We start from the raw sequence: 21,403 nt of genomic DNA, 5'->3' as shown, positions 1-21,403 counted from the left end.
CCTGGGTTCAAGTGATTCTCCTGCCTCAGCGTCCTGAGTAGCTGGGATTACAAGCATGCACCGCCACGCCTGGCTAATTTTGTGTTTTTAATAGAGACGTGTTTCTCCATGTTGGTCAGGCTGGTCTCGAATTCCTGATCTCAGGTGATCCACCCACCTCGGCCTCTCAAAGTGCTGAGATTACAGGCGTGAGGCACCGCACCCAGCCCAGAAAAGAGTTTTAATTCAAGGGAGTCTTTCCCCAGCAAAGGCCCACATTATGTGGCAAGAAGGTGTTAAAGCAGGTGGAAGGGATTCCAGAAGTATTCTGAAAGGTTAAAAAAAATGGGCTTGTTACCAAGAACATAAGCCACAGCACAGCTAGTTGGAAAACTATGTAGTGGATGCATCATTTATCAACTACAATGTTGGGACCAAATATCCGAGACCAAATAACTGGCAGTTAGAATTGGCCCAGTTGTTCCTCTTGAATTTAGTGGTTAACAAATAAGATATTGAGTGCATACTATGTGTCAAGCACTTGCTGGGCACTGGAGAAACTGAGATAAATAGGGTTAAGGCTTCCCTCATGGTTCACTGAAAGAGACGAAAATACACTTATTGAAGGATGGTGTGAATAGTGTGACAGATAAAGGTGTGAACAGAATGCCGGACCTGTGTTTCTTGCAAAACCTACTTATAATGAGGCTAAGTTCAGTCAAACACAATTTTTTTTTACCATTGATCCCCCAGGATAGAATGATTTTTATTTGATTAAACATAATTGTTATTTTCCCAAATTGGTTGCTTTTCTTAAAAAAAAGAAAACACATTCACACATATTTTGAATCCATTAAGCCGTGTGTAAATATTGCCCCTCTGGGAAAATCTAGCTCATTGCCCGCTTTTTTTGTAAATAAAGATTAATTGCAACATAGCCACACTGATTTATATATTGCCTATGGCCACTTCTGTGTTATCATGGAAAAACTGAGTGGCTGCCGCAAAGACCATATGGTCCTCAAAGCTGAAAATATTTACTATCTAGCCCTTTAAGAAGATGTTTGCTGGCCAAGGATAGTGGCTTATGCCTGTAATTCCAACACTTTGGGAGGCCAAGGGCTGGATGATCACTTGAGCCCAGTAGTTCAAGACCAGCCTGGGCAACATGGGAGACCCTGTGTCTACAAAAAAATTTTATAAATTAGCTGGGCATGGTGGCACACCTATGTGGTCCCAGCTACTCGAGAGGCTGAGGTGGGAGGATCACTTGAGCCCGGGAAGTCGAGGCTGGAGTGAACGGTGATCACCGCACTGCACTCCAGCCTTTCCAGCCTGGGTGAGACGGGAGACCGCGTCTTAAAAAAAAAAAAAAAAGGCGGCAGCAGCTTGCCGACCTTTAAACTACGACGCCAGCACTTTATTGTTGATTTCGTTCTTGCAATTTTCCCCTCAGGTTTATGTGTTCTTCCAGTTTATTACTTGGCAGGGACAAATCTTTGCTTTTAGTTTTAATAAATGAAACAAACCTAATAAAACACCTTCAAGCTGAAAAGAGTCCGCTAGAACTTTAAAATCTTGCACATGGGCCCCATGGGCGGCGTTGTGTTGCTCCTGACAACCAACGCAGGTGTCTACTGAGAGCCAAATGGTGGGTGGTGCCAGCTGGGGAGGTGCGCGGGGAGCTCGGAGCAGCCCAGGTGTTTGGCGGCGGCTGAGGTGGAGGGCAGCGTTTCTGAGACGAGCATCACACCAACTGTGAGTTTTTATTACTTCGTTAATTTAAGCTCCAGTGACGATTTAACTTGTGCTATAACCACACAGCTTTAATAAATGAACCTACCATTAGAACTTAGTTCTTTAGAATCTATATTGTTTTCTATTCTGGTAAATATTTAATAAGCTCACTTCCTTTTCCTTCGTCTGGTTACTCAACCGGCAGTCAGTTCCTACTTGGGGCTTATGGACGCAAAGATAAATCAGACACTGCTCTTGACCTCAGAGTGTTTACACTGGAAACGAGACAGAACATTGTGAAAGAGTCCAGGCCGGGCGCAGAGGCTCACGCCTGTAATCCCAGCACTTTGTGAGGCCAAGGCGGGTGGATCATGAGGTCAAGAGATCTAGACCATCCTGGCCAACATGGTGAAAACCCGTCTCTACTAAAAATACAAAAATTAGCCGGGTGTGGTGGCAAGCGCCTGTAGTCCCAGCTATTGGGGAAGCTGAGGCAGGAGAATGGCTTGAGACCGGGAGGCGGAGGTTGCAGTGAACCGAAATCATGCCACTGTACTCCAACCTGGGCAACAGAGTCAGACTCGGTCTCAAAAAAAAAAAAAAAAAAAAGGCCAATCACTGATAGAATTAAACAAAAGGAACATAGAGGGACGCTTAATTCAAACTGGAAGTTCAGCAAAGACTTTCAGGTGGCAAACAGCCGGGACTTAGAAGATAAATCAAAGTGTCAACAAAATGAAAAGAGGTTGAAAAGGCTTTTTCCACCAGAGAAAGTTTCGGTAGAGGCATGGAGTGATGCAATAGCATGGAGCTACAGGGAAATAATCAGCACATTGGTGAGAACAGAGGTAGGAGTATTTGGGTATGTGCCTGGAGAGCTAGTAAGGAGCTGAGTCATAGTGGACTTTGCCTTAAAAGGAGCTTTAACTTGAAGGTGATGGGGAGTTATATAGGCAGATGTGCCTTTTACATTGATCCTTCAAAGGGAGGAAATACTAGAGGCCATGAGTCCAGTTCAGAGGCTACTGTAATAGTCCTAGCTGAGAGACGGAGGACGATAATGTGGGGACAGAGAAGGGGAATATTTAGGGGAAAAATGAGAAAGGTACCCACCCCTCTTTAATTGCAGACTTAGACAATTCACTGTCATTTATGTTTAATATTTCTTATTCTGAAACATATTTATATTCACATCTGTTACCTACAAAACAGGAAATAAACAAGATTGTCTTTTAGTGCAATATAAAATTCCAAAGGAAGGAATGGTTTTGAAAAAATTTGCACCCTGGTACTCAATTTGAAGGATGTAGAAGCAGGAATAGCTACAGTCCTTAGGCTAGCACCAAGTCCTGTTCTAATTAGGTTTTTCACCTTTACTTGTGCCATCAAAGATTGTTTTCGTTCTCTATTCTCACTTCCAGATATCTAGTTTTTCTTTAACGAATTAGCACCTCAGGCTTATTAATTCCACCAGCAGATGGTCCTGATACATACAAGTCTCATCATGAAAACGTTTGGATTTTTAATCAGAATGTTCTTTGCCCATGTGGATTCTTTCCCAGCCTGCATGAATAGCTTGAGGTCTGAGGCATTTCAATGAGGCTCAGGTGGTCGGGCTGTTGGGAAACGTGACCTTCACCCTCCAGTCTCCCCAGCACTCCCCCATGCTGCACGTAGTGAATTCCAAATGCCAAGGAAAGAAATTGGGCTAAAATCCCTATTGGAACGGATATCTTGGAAAGGCATGTTTGTTCTGATCCCGTGGCCATGGAGGCTGTAGGAGAAAAGTGACTCTCTACCCTTCTCCTAGTGGGAGATGGCAAGAGATGGGAGTCAATATCTTGACTTTACCTTACATCAACCTGCTGCTGATGGTGTTTACTGTTAAGTGAATTTCAAACTCTTTGACTTGCTATGACAAGGCTAGTGAGAACAGTATAGACCACTCAAAATGTACCACTTCTGAAATGCCTGTTACACAGCAATTTATACAAAACCATTTAGACACTTTGGCAGCAAAAACATCCAGGTCACAGTAGCCCAATGGTTAGGCACATGTGTCTCCTGGTTGCTTCTAACCACATTCTCATTACACACCCAGCTTCCTCCCCGTGTTATTATTGTAGGCCTTGAGGATCTCTGCCAAATACTGTTCAGTCTAACCTATATACAAGGTGCCGTATCAGGGCTGACAGAGAGTTTAAGAAAGATTTATATTTTCTTAAGTCAGATACTGTCCTAGACACTGCAGATAAAAAGACGTATTTCACACAAGCTCCATCCTCCTGGAACCCGCAGTCTAGAGGGGAGGCCTCCCAGCTGTTAATGGTATATCCTGCAATGCAGTAGCTCCAACATGGGTATGAGGCCCAGAATGAGAATCCAGAGGCGGGATCAACCAACTCTGCTTTTGAAGGCTTCATGGAAGAAGTGATGATGGTTATGGGTTCCCAAAGAATGACTATGAGTTCCACAGGGCAAGAAGGGAGGAAGGAGTTCCCAATCCACCAAGGAGGCCAATGGGCTACTTTGTGTTGCTCCTGAAACACATATACCAAGGGCCAGATAATGGTACCAGCTCAGGGAAGTGTGTCAAGGAGCTCCACAGGGCCCAGGTGATCTATGGCTGCTGAGTTGGAGGGAGGAGTCTGAAGTGGGCACCACACCAGGCACTGAAGAGCTGGCCACATTTGTGGTGGGGGAGCTCCCTGCTTCTGTTGCTGCCTCCTAAGCAGAGGCAGTTTCCACAATGCCAAGTGTCTAGGCCCTGGTTTGAAAGAGATCAGACACGGTGCTCCAAGCCTCCCCAAAAGGACAGTTTTCTGGGGACAGGCCTTTTCTGTCACTTCTTCCTTCAGCGGCTGATTTTCCAATTTTGATATTCATAAGTGTCCTGGAGCAGCAGTTCTCCGAGTGTGTCCTGGAGACCAGCAGCATGAGCATCACCTGAGAGCTGTTAGAAATGCAGATTTTCAGACCCCACCCAGACCTATTCAATTGGAGACTCTAAGAATGGAGCCCACTGCTCTGTGTCTTAATGAGCCCTCCAGGCGCCTCTGATTCTGACCTAAGGTGTTCATTAAAAATACAGTTTCCTGGCCAGGAATGGTGGCTCATGCCTGTAATCCCAGTACTTTGGAAGGCTGAGGCCCGGTGTATCGCTTGAGCCCAGGAGTTCGAGACAAACCTAGACAGCATGGCAAAACCCCAGCTCTACAAAAAAAAAAATACAAAAATTAGCTGGGCATGGTGTTATGCACCTGTAGTCCCAGCTACTTGGGAGGCTGAGGGAGGAGGATGGCTTGAGCCCAGGAGAGGGAGGTTGTAGTGAGCTAAGATCACATCACTACACTCTAGCCTGGGTGACAGAACAAGACTGTCTCTACCACCCACCCCACACACACACACACACACACAAAAGCAGGTTTGAGATTCTGAATCATTAGAGTGACCGAACATTTTAAACATTTTGCCAACTATTGCAGTGCCTCCATGGGCCTTGCCTTCTCAGCCACACCCTTAAGCAGGCCTCAGCTTTCCCTGACTCTCCTCCGCACATTTCTGGGGTCACTTTCACTTGAGCCTGGTATTCATCTCCTCACTATGCCATTTCCTATCAACTTCTCTGAACCTTAGTAACTGCAACTATAAAATGGGACAGTAATACAGATTACTATAAGAGAGTGCAGGCTTGTCAAGATTCAAGATGTTTCTGTGCCTATTACCCAGGGTTCAAACCTCTGCTAGTTACGGTGGATAATTACAGGTTAGTTAAGAAAACAAACAAACCTGGAAATATATGGTGGTCAATGTGTCCCCACCGATAGATCAAAACTGACTAAAACACCTCCAGAAAGCATTTAAAGAGTGTGCCAGGTGGGGATTCTGGGCACTGTTACCTTCTTTCTAGGCCTTCAGCTTCTTGACCCAGGGCCATGTAGAATCAGCACTGTTTGGGTTCCCTCCTCATCCCCATCTCTACCCAGGACACACCTGTACTTGGTTCCACCTGTAGTTCACCACCCATCACAAAGGCCTCCAATCTGGATGCAGACTCATATATGAAGATGTTAGGAAGAAGAATTTCTGTATATATTGGGATATTTGATGGGATGGCCTGGTAGAAACCTTTCCAAACTTGAGAGACTAGGATTGACTTGGCATTACTTGACCAACAAGTTGTTCTGAAGTCTTTGGCAGCAAACATCTCTTCAGAAAGTTCATTCTTGATTCAGTGATCCCTTTCATGATTGAATTATGCTCGATGACTTTCTCAGCGTATTTCCACAATATTAAGGCTTCCTTCAAGAATATTTGAACAAAATCCTGTCTTCTTTTTTAATATGGGGTGATATCTTAGCTCTATTATGCTTTTAAATTAGTTGGTTTCAAATGATGTATCCTGGATCAGGCCTCTGGAGCTTGAGATAATTTCTCTGTCTCTCTCTCTCTCTCATACACACACACACACTCTACCTAGAAAAAAGATCATTCTAGAATGTAGGGGGGTGAGGAATTTGTGGCTCTCACTTGCTCTAGAAAAGATAGTCTTGAATCCAAGTTCATGATTCACTCCAGGCTGGTGCAAAATGCTTTCTTCCTCAGATGGCAGCTGAGTGCTACCACTGGCAGTTTAAACAGCCAAATGGGCACTGCCAGAAGTAAATACAGCTGGACGTCAGCCTTAAAAGCTGTCTCTTGTGCAAGAAAAGTCTGAGGTAAGTCAAGCAAATTGCAAAGATCGGCAGGTGAGGAGGTGCTACCCTGTACGGTGTGGGGAGAAAAAAAGATGGCAGAATGCTTGAATGAATCAACTTCCCTGCTGTGGGCTAGGAGATTTTGATGAAGCATCCATACTTTTAAGAGATACAATACTGGTGTGTCTGGGTGTATTGCTTCACAGCTAAATTGAGTGTTCCATAAATTCTGAACACCTCTTAGCCAAGAACCAGCATCCCTGTTCTTCTTTTCACTGAGGCATGTGTGTGTGAGTTCATCAGAGGATGCCACAGTGACAGTCAAAACACAGAATCCTCCAGGGTCTCAACTCCAGGCTTCTCTATATAACAGATGACTTCAATTTCCGTCTCACTGGACCCAGCTTTCTGCAAAACAAATCATCTTTCCTTAGATGTCTTTTAGAGAACTTTTGGGTTCTTTGAAATCTTTACAATTGGCTTTAAGTCTATTATTTTTTAAATAAAAATAGTAAATGTTCACAAAGAAGATGTGAACAATAAAGTGGGAAGAAGAAGAAAATACCTAGCCATACACCTGTCTCTCAAACACAGCCCACTGCTTCTCCTAAGCCTTTCCTTCTTGGCATAATGTTTTCTTTAGACTTACTTGAAGTCATATGGACACACATTTTTTTTTTTTTTTTTTTTTTTGGACATAGTCTCACTCTGTCACCCTGGCTGGAGTGCAGTGGCATGATCTTGGCTCACTGCAACCTCCACCTCCCAGGTTCAAGTGATCCTCCTGCCTCAGCCTCCCAAGTAGCTGGGACTGCAAGTATGTGCCACCACGCCCAGCTAATTTTCGTATTTTTAGTAGAAATGGGGTTTCACCATGTTGGCCAGGCTGGTCTCGAACTCTTGACCTTGTGATCCCCCCGCCTCAGCCTCCCAAAATGCTGGGATTACAGGCATGAGCCACCATGCCCGGCCAGATACACATCTTTAAAAATTGATTTCTTTCTCTCTGACATCACTGATTGTAAATTACATTGTTAAATGTGCTTTGGCAGCATCACGTTTGATAGCTTCATCATATTCCATCCAGAATTTACTACAGTATCCCCCTAACTTTGGACAGTTCTGACCCATTTTGGCTATAATGAATAATGCTGATAATAACTGGAAAATTGGTAACAAAAAATAAAATTGCCTGTAAGAGATCCTATTCCTCTACCTCATTTACTCATCCAAAATATTTTTTACTAACTGCTCCACACTAGCCACAGTGCCGTGTCTTGGGAATTCACTGATGGACACAGCAGGCATGGCTCCTGCCTTTATCCATTTTACTTTTAATAGTTTACAGGCAACCTAATTGGAGGAGGAACCCTCTCTTGGCCATTGTAGAAACAAGGAACGCTGGAAACCAGTCTCATAAATTGAAAGCTCAGGCCAGGTGGCGTGGCTCATGCCTGTAATCCTAACACTTTGGGAGGCTGAAGCGGGCACATAGCTTGAGCCCAGGATTTGGAGACCAGCCTGGTGAGACCTTGTCTCTACAAAAAATATCTAAATAAGTAAATTATCAGAAAACTCAGGATTTGATTTTTTAGAATAAGTCTTTCTTTTTTACTGCTAAAGGCCAACTTTCTTCCTTCACAGTGTGTGTGTGTGTATATATATATATGTGTGTGTATAAAATATATATAATATATATTTATATATTATATATAATATATAAACATATATATTATATATAATATATAAATATATAATATATATAACATATAATATATATGTTATATATAAAAAATATATATAATATATATATAAAATATATTATATATATATATATTTTGACAAGTTCTGGCTCCATCACCCAAGCTGCAGTACAGTGGCACAATCTCAGCTCACTGCAACCTCCGTCTCCTGGGCTCAAGCCATCTTCCCACCTCAGCCTCCCGAGTAGCTGGGACTACAGGTGTGCACCACCATGCCTGAGTAATTTTTGTATTTTTTGTAGAGATGGGGTTTTGCCATGTTGGTCAAACTGGTTTCAAACTTGTGAGCTCAAGTGATCTGCCCATCTTGGCCTCTCAAAGTGCTGGGATTACAGGCATGAGCCACTGTGACCGGCCCTTCACTGGTGTCTACATTTCTAACTGAGGTCTAAATTTCTAACTGAGGTCTGAACAAGCAAAAACTTGCTTCTAGGATGGCAGAGCTCCTCTAAGTCCTGGGACTTTGGGCACCCACCCCACGCTCAGAGGTGCACATTACTGTGAAAAGCAGAGGGTTTCCTTTCCCACTAGCCAAACATTTCCCAGTGGCCACCGCCCATAGCACCAATGTGCCCTCTTGTCACCTTTGTAGCACAGCCTCTGAGAATGGGTTGGATGGCTTTTGTCCTTGGAGGTGGAGGTTGTGCAAGGCCTCATGGGGCCCAGCTGTAGGCAGCTCTGCACTCGCTCTCACCCTCTCTCAGGTGGAGAATTTAGGCCATAGGGCCCACAGCACTAGGCAGTATTTCATTTCCCCCGTGCTATGTGCTCTTTCTTTCTTCTCTCTGTCTCTGACTGCTTTGCTTTTATATGAAACTCTGCAATGTGAGAAGATAAGTTGTCCTGAGAAGCCAGGCGCTGTTGAGTGCTGACATTCATCCTCTGCTTATTCTGAAACCAGCTTGTCTGCCACAAGTTGTTATTTTACACATGACTTGATTTTAAGTAACAACAAATCACAACCTTATACAGTAAGCTTTTAAACCAGTTTATTTCACCAATTTCGGAATATTAAAGGAAATCTTTTGGGGCTCTGTAGGGAAATTAGATACTAGCATTAAGATGTTCCATTAAGAGGCCAGGACAAATGACTTCAGTTGGCTGCTTAAACTAGATGTGGGCTGGGTGCAATGGCTCACGCCTGTAATCCCAGCACTTTGGGAGGCTGGATCACTTGAGGTCAGGAGTTCAAGACCAGCCTGGCCAACATGGCGTAACCCTGTCTCTACTAAAAATACAAAAATTAGCCCGGCCTGGTGGCGGGCACCTGTAATCCCAGCTATAGGGGAGGCTGAGGCAGGAGAATCACTTGAACCCGGGAGGTGGAGTTTGCAGTGAGCCAAGATGGCTCCACTGCACTCCAGCTTGGGTGACAAAGTGAGACTCCATCTCAAACAAACAAACAAAACCAGATGTGGTTACTCAGGGGTGAGTGTACAAGAGCAAGGGGGGACTGGCAGCACACATCCAGAACCAGCACCAAAGCTCCACCCTGGGGCCCACTCTTCTTCCCAAAGAACTCAGTGAACAAGAGCAGATGGGCCATTCCCCTGATAAAGGAGAACACAAGGATCCAACCATGGGCAGAATGATTCCTTTGCCAGCCTGCATTCTCTACTTCAGTCGGCTAGTGACTGTAACTGTCTATAAATCCTTCCAATGCCCAAACTGCAAATGCTAAGGGAAGTTCACCACTTATTGAAATTAATCATTTTGGTGAGTTTTTCCATGAACCTTTCTTTTCCCTACAACCAGTCATCAGGTGGTTCATCCAATCATGAGTTACTTCATTTGAGAGAAACCTAAATTTGCTAAGAAAACTGTTTGATCTAAATCAAGGGCTGGCAAACTACAGCCGTGGGCCAAATCTGGCTTGTTGCCTGTTTTTGAAAATGAAGTTTTACTGGAGCACAGCCACGCTCATTCATTAGCACATTTTCTCTGGCTACTTTCATACTGCAATGGCAGAGTTGAAGAGTTGAGACAGAAACCATTTGTCCCTCAAATATTTACTACCTGGCCCTTTACAGAAAAGGGTTGTTGAGCCCTGATCTAAACAACTGTTCACCTTGAGGATAAATTTGACAAAGTGCAATAATTATACACTGAAAAATCACAAACCATTGCTGAGAGAAGGTAAAGAAAACCTAAATAAATGGAGTGATATGCTATGTTTATAGACAAGAAGACTTAATATTATTAAGATGTCACTTTTCCCAAAATTAACTTATAACTCAACACAATCTCACCCCAAATCCCAGCTACCTTTTTTTGTAGAAAATTATCAGCTGAATCTAAGATGAATATTAAAATGCAGAGGACCTAGAATAATCAAAACAACTTTTTTAAAAATCACTTTTGGAGGGCCTTACACAAATGGTCTCATGGTTTACAATAAAGCTACAGTAATCAAGACAGTATTGTACTGGCATAAAGGTAGACAAATAGATTAATAAAACCAAAGAGATAGTCCAGAAATAGAACCAACTATATATAGCAACTAATTTCCAACAGAAATGCCAAGACAATTCCCTAGGGAAAGGATGATTTACTTCAACAAATGATGCTGGAACAATTGGAGAGCCATTAGTAAATGACCACTGGGCTGAACCTAAGTGCTCTGAACGGTGAACAGGCCTAAGAAAATGCATATTGGGTAAAATAATTTGCCTTTTCTATAGTCTTTTTTATACTAAAGAGCTAAAGTTCCCTCTGAAAATTCTCTATTAACTAAGATACTTACATGGAATCATGGAGTCTTAAAACGTTAGAGCTAAGCAGAACCTTGTACAATCTCGTCTGTGTCCCTTTTTATACCAGAAAGAAATTCAGAACTCAGAGGGTTGAAGAGATTGTCCGAAGTCAGTTAAGGGATGGCTGATATGAAATTAAAATTTAAGTCTAACTGTCAAGAACACTTATAACTCAGTACCTTTCCAATATGTCAAAACAGTAATGAACATGCGTAATAAAACAATCAGGCAAGCAGGCACGGTGGCATGCTTCTGTAGTCCCAGCTGCTTGGGAGGCTGAGGTGGGAGGATCACTTAGACCCAGGTGTTTGAGACCAGCCTGGGCAACATAGCAAGACCCCATCTCTTAAAAAATACAAACAACTGAATCAGCCAAAGAACAGAATGACTGAAGCAACAGAAATGCGCCTGGCCTTCTGAGTAAAAACCCTGCCTTATAATATAGAAAACTAAGAACCGAATGACAGCTCCCAGGGGACTCAACCCTGGACACATATGGCATATCAGAAGAACTTTCAACATTACCTCATAGTTAGTAGTTACAAAGAGATCTTTGATATTACTTTTTGGTGCTGGAATTGGTGGAAACAACTTGATCCATAAATGACATCTGAAAACAGAGTAAAGAAGGAATTAGGTGAGCATGAGTATATCTTTTGTCTCTAAATATCTACTCTAAAAATTGACCTGGTTAATTCTAGAACCTGCTGTTTTGTAAATTCAAAATCTTTATGTACCAAGACTTCCAAAATTATAGGTGAAGACTTTGTGGGTACCGCAAGGCTCTGCTGTGGCCCTGAGTCATCCAGGGAAGACCAAATGGAAACTGCTTTGTGTCAGTGGGTGTTACCAGGCCTAATCTCTGAAAACGAACTGTATATTTCAAGTGGGTGGTGCTGATTGAAGCAGTCCTTCCTCAATTATGTTTACTCACAGAGTTTACTTACTTTTTTTTTTCTTGAGACAGTGTCTTGCTCTGTCACCCAGGCTGGAGTGCAGTGGCACCATCGCGGCTCATTGCAATCTCCACCTCTCCGGCTCAAGTAATTGTCCTGCCTCAGCCTCCTGAGTAGCTGGGACTACAGGCACATGCCACTGCGCTCAGCTAATTTTTGTATTTTTTGTAGAGACAGGGTTTCACCATGTTGCCCAGGCTGGTCTCAAACTCTTGACCTCAAGTGATCCTCCAGCCTCAGCCTCCCAAAGTGCTGAGATTACAGGCATGAGTCACCATCCCCAGCAGAGTTTAGTTTCTTTTCATCTCCTTTGTACTGCCTTCCCCCAACCTGTAGATGCCATCCGCATATAACATTTATAATAGTAAAACTGTTTAATATAAAAGTCTTTTTTTTTTGAGACAGAGTCTCACTCTGTCCCCCAGGCTGGAGTGCAGTGGTACGATCTTGGCTCCCTGCATCCTCCAACTCCCAGGTTCAAGCGATTCTCCTGCCTCAGCCTTCTGAGTAGCTGGGAATACAGGCGCGTACCACCACGCCCAGCTAATCTTTTGTATTTTTAGTAGAGACGGGGTTTCACCACATTAGCCAGGATGGTCTCGATCTCCTAACCTCATGGTCCGCCCGCCGTGGCCTCCCAAAGTGCTGGGATTATAGGCGTGAGCCCCTGCACCCAGCCCTTATAAAACTCATTTTCTAAATTATGAAAGGGCCAAGACAAAACATGTTTTTAAGCCTCCTAAAAGGTCCTGTGCGTTACTGAATGCCAAAACGGGTAAGGGATACTTAGGGGCCATTTGTGGGCTCTAGGATAGGACACCAGATCCACATGCGATTTCTAGAATCTGCATTTGACCTAATAGCCATCAGCCACTCAGGGGCCTGGTGACCTGGTAGCTGAGGATGATGACGTACAGGCATTGTGGTGATTTTAGCCTTCCTGAGCTGTGAAAAGCCTATACTGGCAGCTTACCCTAGACAGCCAAGGACCTAGTGGAAGACTGAGAAGGAATCAAAAGAACCTGCAAGTAGAAACCTTCACGGAAATTAAAAGCTGTCGACAACTTCAAGTAGGAGTGAGTGATAGCCGAAGGCTGCACTGTGCTCTGTCCAACTTCTGTAAATCACCTCTGGATGTTTCCACTTTTGATTTGGCCTACACTCATCTTGGACAGGTCATCCAGGCACAAAAATGCCATAAATTTTACCTGATAATAAGAACCCTTTGCCTACCGGATGCATGGTACACCTGTAAAAATGCAGTACTCAAACCCCACTGCATCATGCAAATGTAAAGAACACTTACATTTTACAGATAAGCGAGAGAATTAACAAGATGAAGCAGATGGTTGCCATAAGCACAATGAGAAACCACTCTCTCAAGGGCTTGTGTTCATCATTTCCTGGTGGAAAACAAAAAAGAAACAGAAAAAATAAAGTCCAAGTTAGAAGCAGCAGGTAAAAGAAATGATGAGGCTTGGGGCATCAGACAGCTTAGGTTTCAGTTGCTGGTGCTGGGTGGTGCTGCGCAAGTAGCTTAACTTCCCTGAGCCTAAGATTTCTCATCCGTAAAAGATGGGTAACAGCCATCTCACAAAGTTGACATAGGGTGAAATGAAATGATGGCAGTGAGGCCACTTTTATTCTTAAAGAATGATTTATTCAATCAATCAGCAAATATTTATGGCGTTCATTCCATGTACTGTGCCACTTGGATCTTGGAGCTTATCTGTTTTTGGTTCGTAGTAGGGTTTTTAGATAGAAAATCCACAAAAAGATAAGCCTACTGAGTAACGCAATTGCATCACAATCAAAGTATTTTATAAAGTTGGAAATCAAACTTTTGGAGGAAGTGAAGTATGAGATAATACTTGTAGTGAACAATAAAGGCATCAGACTCTTAAGTGCTTTTCAATCTTAAATATCTTAAAAGCACCCCTTACCATTATTCCCATTTTACAGACAGGAAAGGAAGAAAACTGCCATTAAGTCAGTACAGAAAGTCAGTATTCTGTATGCCACTTATTCTCTGTTTAAATTTGCTTTGAATCTACATTCAAGGGACAGATTTTTCTAGGAACTTCTGTGATAGCTTTGGGGTGTGTAATTTTTCTTTTAAGTACTAGAAAGGCGTCCAAGACAAACTGAAGCTAAGTGCGGTGGCTCATGCCTGTAAATCCAAGCACTTTGAGAGGCTGAGGCAGGTGGATCATTTGAGGCCAGGAGTTCGAGACCAGCCTGGCTAACATGGTGAAATCCCATCTCTACTAAAAATACAAAAATTAGCCAGGCGTGGTGGCAGGCACCTGTAATCTCAGCTACTTGGGAGGCCGAGGCACAAAATCGCTTGAACACAGGCAGCAGGGCTTGCAGTGAGCCATGATTGTACCACCGCACTCCAGTCTGCGGGACAGAACGAGACTGTCCCCCACCAGCCCCCGCACAAAAAAAAGAAAAGAAAAACTCAAGACCATTTACCAAATAGTGTTTAAAGAAGTTATGTGCTTGCTAACCTGCCTGATTGAATAACGTAAATCCTGCGTCATCTCCCTGAATACGAGTTTCCTTTCCGTGGGAGAAGCTGTTCATTCATTGATTTCTTTATTCGTCCATTTAACTAATATTTATTGGGCTCCTATTATATGTTTGGAACTGTGCAAATTACTGGGATTCAGTGGTCAAAAGATCACATATGGGTGCTCCTGTCATGGATTCCATTAGGAAAGAATCACACTCAGCAAATAGCAACACAAGCAGTGATTTAATGACCAGTGTGCTGAATACTGTAGTGAGGTTTCAACCACACCGCACCAAGAGAAAAGGTTACCCTCCCCAGTTTGCCATGAATTGCTTCCTCTAGAAAGCAAGAAATACATAAGTGGAATTTTCAGTTCCTTGTTAATAGCCTAAGACTTCCAAAATACTTAAAACTCAAATCATTCAAGTAGCAGGAAGGAGAGATGCCTTGGGATATAATGCTAGTGATTCCAGCCTTGCCTTGCTCTCTTGCTTTTTTGCCTCCTGAGGACCCTTGCCCAAGCTTTATCTTCTACCTCCCAAAAGTTTTAATCTCCTTCTTCATCTCTTCCCTTCTGCTTTCAAATATTCATAGAGTCCTTCATCTTGAAGAAGCCATGACGCTGCTCTGCCATCTCTCTCCACTGTCATCGAATACCTTCTTATTTCCCAGTCTAAATTCTTGAATAAGGCCAGGTGCGGTGGCTCATGCCTGTAATCCCAGCACTTTGGGAGGCTGAGGCGGGCAGATCACTTGAGGTCAGGAGTTCAAGAACAGCCTGGCCAACATGGCAAAAACCCATCTCTACTAAAAATACAAAAATTAGCAGGGCATGCTGGCTCATGCTTGTAGTCCCAGCTACTCAGGAGGCTGAGGCAGGGCAATCGCTTGAACCTGGGAAGTGGAGGTTGTGGTGAGCCGAGATCGTGCCACTGCACTCCAGCCTGGGTGACAAGAGCAAGACTTTGTCTCAAAAAAAAAAAAATTATTTAGGGGATTTGAGCTGCTTCATTTCCCATCTCTAACGCTGCTTTTTTAATCACGGTGACTTCCTCCTAGTCTAATTCAAAAGACGCTTGGTTTCTTTTTCCATCTTTATTTTTACTGACCTCCTTCCTGAATTTCAGACTGTATATATTTGAGCCCACCTTGAAACCAAGTCCTCAGCTTTATTGCCCAAATCTTCCTCTTCTTAGATGGCCCTTCTCCCCATTTTAATTTCGATTGGCCCTGTCCACTCATCCTTTGACCCTTTGGTATTTTCCACTGTGGCCTATTCTTTGAACTTTGAAAAGTTTGTTTATATATCACTTCATCTTTTAATTTTGTGAAATCTTTTCCCAGGTTTTTATTCCTGGTCCTGCCTGACACTCAGCTCCAGGCCTAGATCTTAAACTGTCCGTAGGTGAAACCTGCTCGGATGTTTCTCAAGGCTGACAACATTCAAAACCAAACGCATGCTCTTCTTCACATAAAAACCTCTTCTCTCACTAACTGCCCATTTCAGTCTCCATTCTTCCAAGCCCCCAAACCTGAAGTCTTGAAGTCACTTTGACTCTTTCCATCCTTTACAGCCCCTGTCCCTTCTCCTCATTCCCTTGGTTCATGTCATTACTGCATACCCAGTGATTAGTGCTGGACAGGCATGCTTTGTCCAGTGCTTTCATCCCTGCCTAGTCTGGAAACCTGGCTTCTAGTCTCAGCTTGCTGTGAAGGCAGCCATTCTGGGCCTTGGTTTCCTCATATAAAAACATAGCAGTTGAAATATATAATGCATAGATCCTTCTCCAGCCAGCACCTTTTCTAGCACCACTCACTCAGTCGAGGGTACTGTCACTTCATGTACACATACCTTTAATAAAATTGGTTTTAGAAAAGTAGTGCCTTTTTGGGCCGGGTGTGTTAGCTCATGCCTGTAATCCCAGCACTTTGGGAGGCCCACAGGTAGATCACTTGAGGTCAGGAGTTTGAGACCAGCCTGGCCAACATGGTGAAAGCCTGTCTCTTCTAAAAATATAAAAATTATCCTGGTGTGGTGGTGCATGGCTGTCATCCCAGCTACTAGGGAGGCTGAGGCAGGCGGATCCCTTGAACCTAGGAGGTGGAGGTTGCAGTAAGCCGATCACGCCACTGCACTCCAGCCTGGGCTACAGAGCAAGACTCTGTCTCAAAAAAAAAAAAAACAAAAAAAGAAAACAAAAGTAGTGCCTTTCTGCTGCTGGAACTTTAAAAGTTGCAGTAAAGTATAAAAAAGAAAAAAGAAAAAATCAGTAGTCACTGGAAGTAACTAACAGCTTATTTTCTATACATATTTTTACATTCACTTTTTCTGAGTGCTTCTAGGTGCTCAGATACTATGTAAAGTGCTTCACGTACATTCTCAATTTAATTCTTACAGCGATGCTTTGAGATGGACACTGTTATTCTCACTGTACAGATGGAGGAACTGAGGCAGAAAAGGACAGAGTAAGTCAGCCCAGGCCACACAGCTAGGAAGTGAGGAAGCCCAACCAGTCCGTGCTCTCAGCCTTGATGTAGGAATCCCATTCCTCTCCCTCCCTCTGCAAAACTGAGGGCACACTGAATACGTAGGAGCTTCGCTTCACTTATTCTAAGCATTGTTTTTCATTGAGAACTCCCCTGAGCATCATCCCTATAGCTCTCTGTGCTTCACTGTGGGAAGCCCTGTTCTATTGTTTGTATCCCCACTGCCTGATAAGGCTAAGTGTGCAGGCAGCTTTTCTAATTAAAGGTGGCTGCTTTGCAAACTACCATTTCTCCTGACATTCCCCAAACTCTAGGTGAGACTGAAGCCCTTTATTAAAAACCTATGACTAGACAATTTATTTATTTATATGAGATAGAATCTTGCTGTATCAACAAGGCTAGAGTGCAGTGGCGTGATCATAGCTCCCTGCGGATTCTAACTCCTGGGTTCAAGCAATCCTCTCGCCTTAGCCTCCGAAGTAGCTGGGGCCACAGGCGCGCATCACCATGCCTAGCTAATTTTTAAAATCTTTTGTAGAGATGGGGCCTCAGTATGTTGCCCAGACTGGTCTCAAACTCCTAAACTCAGGCAATTCTCCCACTTTGGCCTCCCAAAAGTGCTGAGATTACAAGCATGACCAACTGTGCCTAGCCCTATGGCTATAGTATTTTTTTCAAGTTTTATTTTGAAATATACTTATGTCTATTGTTTTACAAAAAGGCATTAGCCACATTTTGTTAAATAATAGAAAACAGACCCTCAAAGTGGCAAAGGTTTTATTTTCCTAAATCCTACAGATACTCGATGGTTCCAGGATTAATACTCAGTTCTCTGCATTGGAACTGAGAGCTCTGTTAGACTTCGTTTTTATTGCATTCTCTCTTAGGTGATGTAAAGAGTAGCTGGGACAAATAACAGCAAATCAAATACCATCTTACTTTATTTCCCAGTCTGATTTCCTGAATAAGGAATTCAGCCTGCTTCATGGCCCCATCTCTGAAACTATTCCATGCTCGTAACCATTATGCAAGTATCCTGATAACCACATTCAGAAACTGTAGGTTCATAGACACCGGATGCAAATTCAGCAAGTGGTACGTCAGCAGAAAAAAAGTTATCCTGTTTATAACTAGGTTAAACCAACAGAAAAAGTACAGGTTCTGCAGAAAGAAGGGGCAGTGTTGTAAATAATTATCAGGGTCACACTCTCAGTCACATTTGGGTCTCAACTTGTGCAATACCCTCTAGCCTGATATGGCAAGTTTTGATAACAGTACCGTTTTGTTCTGACCATGATTACAAAAATCTTTTCAGTTAAACCACTCTCAAGTTATTCACTTCAGCCCTCACTTTGAGAAGTGAAGATTCTCACTGAATTAGCAAAAATATAGAGGCAACCCTGATTTTATTTCATTAAATGAAAAAATGTTGTTGATGCATACAAGGTCCTACATGAGAAGCAAAGTCATGGTCACTGCCAGGAGGGAGTTGGCACATTAGTCATTTCTCGTGGCCTGGCTTCTCCAGTTGCACCAAATGCATTAGGGCTACTCCCCTGTAGCTAGTTGAAAACAGAACTAATCCCTGAAAACACAACCAAGGTCAGCTTCTCCTTGAAGAAAACATAAATTGGCAGGAAAATTTTGTGCAAGCAAAAGCTTTCACATACCTATTCGAAGTGGACATTACTTGTGGATTATCTACTGTTCCGTTATTTATTTATGCAAAAAAATGCCAGTACATTGGTGAATTAAAGTAAGCACCTACTCTGGTTTTACTGAAAGTAGAGCAAGGAGGGAAGATCCCACTGAGAGTATACATTCTTTGGGTCAAAATGATTAAGAATTTCAATACTATGAAAATTGGGAGGTCCCGTAATATAGTCTTAATTTGAATTCTGGGGTCTCCAACCTTGGAGATTAAAAAAAAAGTATTTTGAGGTAATTTGACTCTTTGCTCTGACTCAAGGAGAATACCTTTCTTGCCATTAAAAAGGAAGTCACAGATGTTTCTTTTCAAGAAATCAATGGGCACTGCCATTTTGTTATGCAAAGATGGGTTTCAGAAAGAAGAAGTCACACAGCCTGTTCTTATAAGGAGGAGAAGATCTCCAGACTCCCCATTTGATTCTTGGGTGCTTTTTAGGCATCGCTAACTTAGAGCATTTGGGAAATTCAGTTGTCTGCTCTCTGGGGACCTCAGTTTCCATTATTTTTGACATCTTCACCATTTGACCTTGCAAATAAGCCAATAGTCAGCTATTCTTCTATGACCCTAGAATGTATATGGAGTGGGACATGGGGTGCAGGTGGGCTGGGACAGTGGCAACACAGAGGGCAGAAGGACTCCAAGCATTGGACCCAAACTAGTCCCAGCTCTGCCTCTGGGAGCTTTGTCAAGCCACTTCCCTTTTAGGGTTGCAGTCTCTCTTGCTCTAGAATTCTGTGATCTATGAGGTTTAGACTAATAGCTCCTAGGAGGTAAATTTGATTTGGAAGCCTGTTCCACCTTAAATTGTGCATGTAAGTATGAACTTTCAGTGCTTACATATTGATTTTGAATCTGATTTCAGACTCAACAATAGGTTTCCAGGGAAAAGAGCTAATTAGTAAATTGATGGGATGCTTCCAATGGAGCAGGCCTGCTGTGTTTTTAGAGCCAGCAGGTGCTGGGGGAAGTTCAAATGGCACCAACAGGGTTGGATAATTGAGAGGATGTCAATATGGCAGTCTATGATACAGGGTTTCACTAGCTTCCTGTGACTTGCCTCTGGTTGGAGGGGCGACTGGCATCATTCATGAATGAACATCCCAAACCAGATCACAGGCTCCCAGTGCAAGCAAGTCAGGAGCAGACCTTTTGGGTGAGTGAGCTTTTGAGGCAGCTGTCAAATGGACTGTGGGAGGTACCTGGTTTAGAGAAATAAAAAGAGGGCAGCAAAATGCAGCCTCAGTGAACAAAATGTGTAGAGTAGTGAAGGACCCAGATCATATACACAACTTGCACTATGTTCATCTGGTGGCACTGGGCTTGAATTAACTGAATAGAAGAGGAAATGGAGACTGTGTATTTGTGTGCATGTGTGTATTTGTGTGTGCATTCATGATCAGCTGGATGGCTCACTGCAGTACTGCTTGTCTGCATTACTCCCTAGTAGGACTAGACTTGATGAAGTTGAGTGGGGAATTCCTCATGGCGGTTTTCTTCTCTGCAGGTTTTCCCACAAAGCACCAAGGGCTATGTACCTTCTGGAGCCCCCCAAGCAACCCAGAACTTTCTTCCCTGTAAGGGGCTGCTGGGCCTGTTTTATCAACCTGCTAAAGCAGATGAAAGCTGGCTGCAGAGGATGTAGTCATCACATAGAAGTAAGCAACAAGGGATAAAGAGGTTTAGTCCTAGACTGAGTGTGGTGGCTCAGGCCTGCAATCCCAGCACTTTGGGAGGCCAAGGTGGGTGGATCACTTGAGGTCAGGAGTTCAAGATCAGCCTGGCCAACATGGTGAAATCCTGTCTCTACTAAAGATACAAAATTAGCCGGGAGTGGTGGCATGAGTAATTCCAGCTACTCCGGTGGCTAAGGCAGGAAAATTGCTTGAACTCCCATGGGAGGTGGAGGTTGTAGTGAGCCGAGATCATTGTGTGACCGCCCTCCAGCCTGAGTGAGAGAGCGAGATTCCATCTCATTAAAAAAAAAAAAAAAAAAAAAGTTTAGTCCTGGTTCTGCCACTTGCTACAAAAGTGATCTTCAGCAGAGTAGCCTCTCCAGCTTCTATGTCCTGCGTTATAAAACAGGGATAAGGATTGAATGAATTAATATATGTGAAGTGCTTAGCACAGTGCTGGTACATAGGTGCTCGGTGCTCAATAAATATTACTTATTATAATTACAATTAGGATGAAACGCATTGTGTCAACAAATTCATCAAGATAATTTCCCTTTCATCAAAGCAAGGCCAAAATTGGAGTGCTATCAGAATTCTCAAAATGCAGAGTGATAAACTCAGGTCAGGAGAAATAAACACACACCAAATATTCCAGATACTGAGGAAGAGAAAAGGGCATGGGTGTTCCTACCCTTCAAGGATTTAGAGTTCATAATGTTCATTAAGACGAACATCATGAAGAACTTAGGAATATTTAGACAAGAACGGCCTGAAGAGGCTAACTTCATTCCCAATGGCTTGTCTTGATGGAAGCTGACAGGGTCAACAGCTGGCAGAGCTTCCTGCTTTCACAGCCCCCAGCCCGTCTGCCTGAGCATGGCCCATCCTCCAGCCTCCGTTTTCCTGGCTGGAGTAATAACCCCCGGGGCAATGGAACATCTCGAAAAGAACCCAGGTGTGGAGTCAATCCTCTGGCTGGGTTCCAAACCCGGGTGTCCCATCTACTATCTGTGTAGCTTCCAGCAGTTCCTTCACCTCTCTGCATCTGTTTTCTCACCTGTGTGATTAGGCAATCATGTGTATGATGATAAAAGATGATGTAGGTGAATATGTCCTGCACAGGGGCTGG

At 43.3% G+C, this 21,403-nt stretch overlaps 1 protein-coding gene across 3 annotated transcripts in view; it reads right to left on the bottom strand.

Moving 5' to 3' along the window:
* Positions 1–2,758: 2,758 nt before the first annotated feature.
* Positions 2,759–21,403, bottom strand: part of IL5RA (interleukin 5 receptor subunit alpha) — a 44,660-nt gene continuing 26,015 nt past the window's right edge. Inside the window, exons 10-13 of one of the 3 annotated variants that reach the window (XM_063630722.1) lie at positions 13,192–13,288; positions 11,455–11,539; positions 10,442–10,498; positions 6,735–6,821 (exon numbers count right to left, since the gene is read on the bottom strand). In XM_063630722.1, coding sequence (XP_063486792.1) covers positions 6,735–6,821; positions 10,442–10,498; positions 11,455–11,539; positions 13,192–13,288 — 326 coding nt within the window. Of the gene's footprint in view, positions 6,822–10,441; positions 10,499–11,454; positions 11,540–13,191; positions 13,289–21,403 lie in introns of all 3 variants that reach the window. The other 2 variants (XM_063630723.1, XM_063630724.1) reach the window with 2 other exon arrangements.

This window comes from Symphalangus syndactylus, chromosome 21 (assembly GCF_028878055.3).
Source record: "Symphalangus syndactylus isolate Jambi chromosome 21, NHGRI_mSymSyn1-v2.1_pri, whole genome shotgun sequence".
NCBI lineage: Eukaryota > Metazoa > Chordata > Mammalia > Primates > Hylobatidae > Symphalangus > Symphalangus syndactylus.
This window is presented reverse-complemented; position numbering and strand designations above follow the sequence as displayed.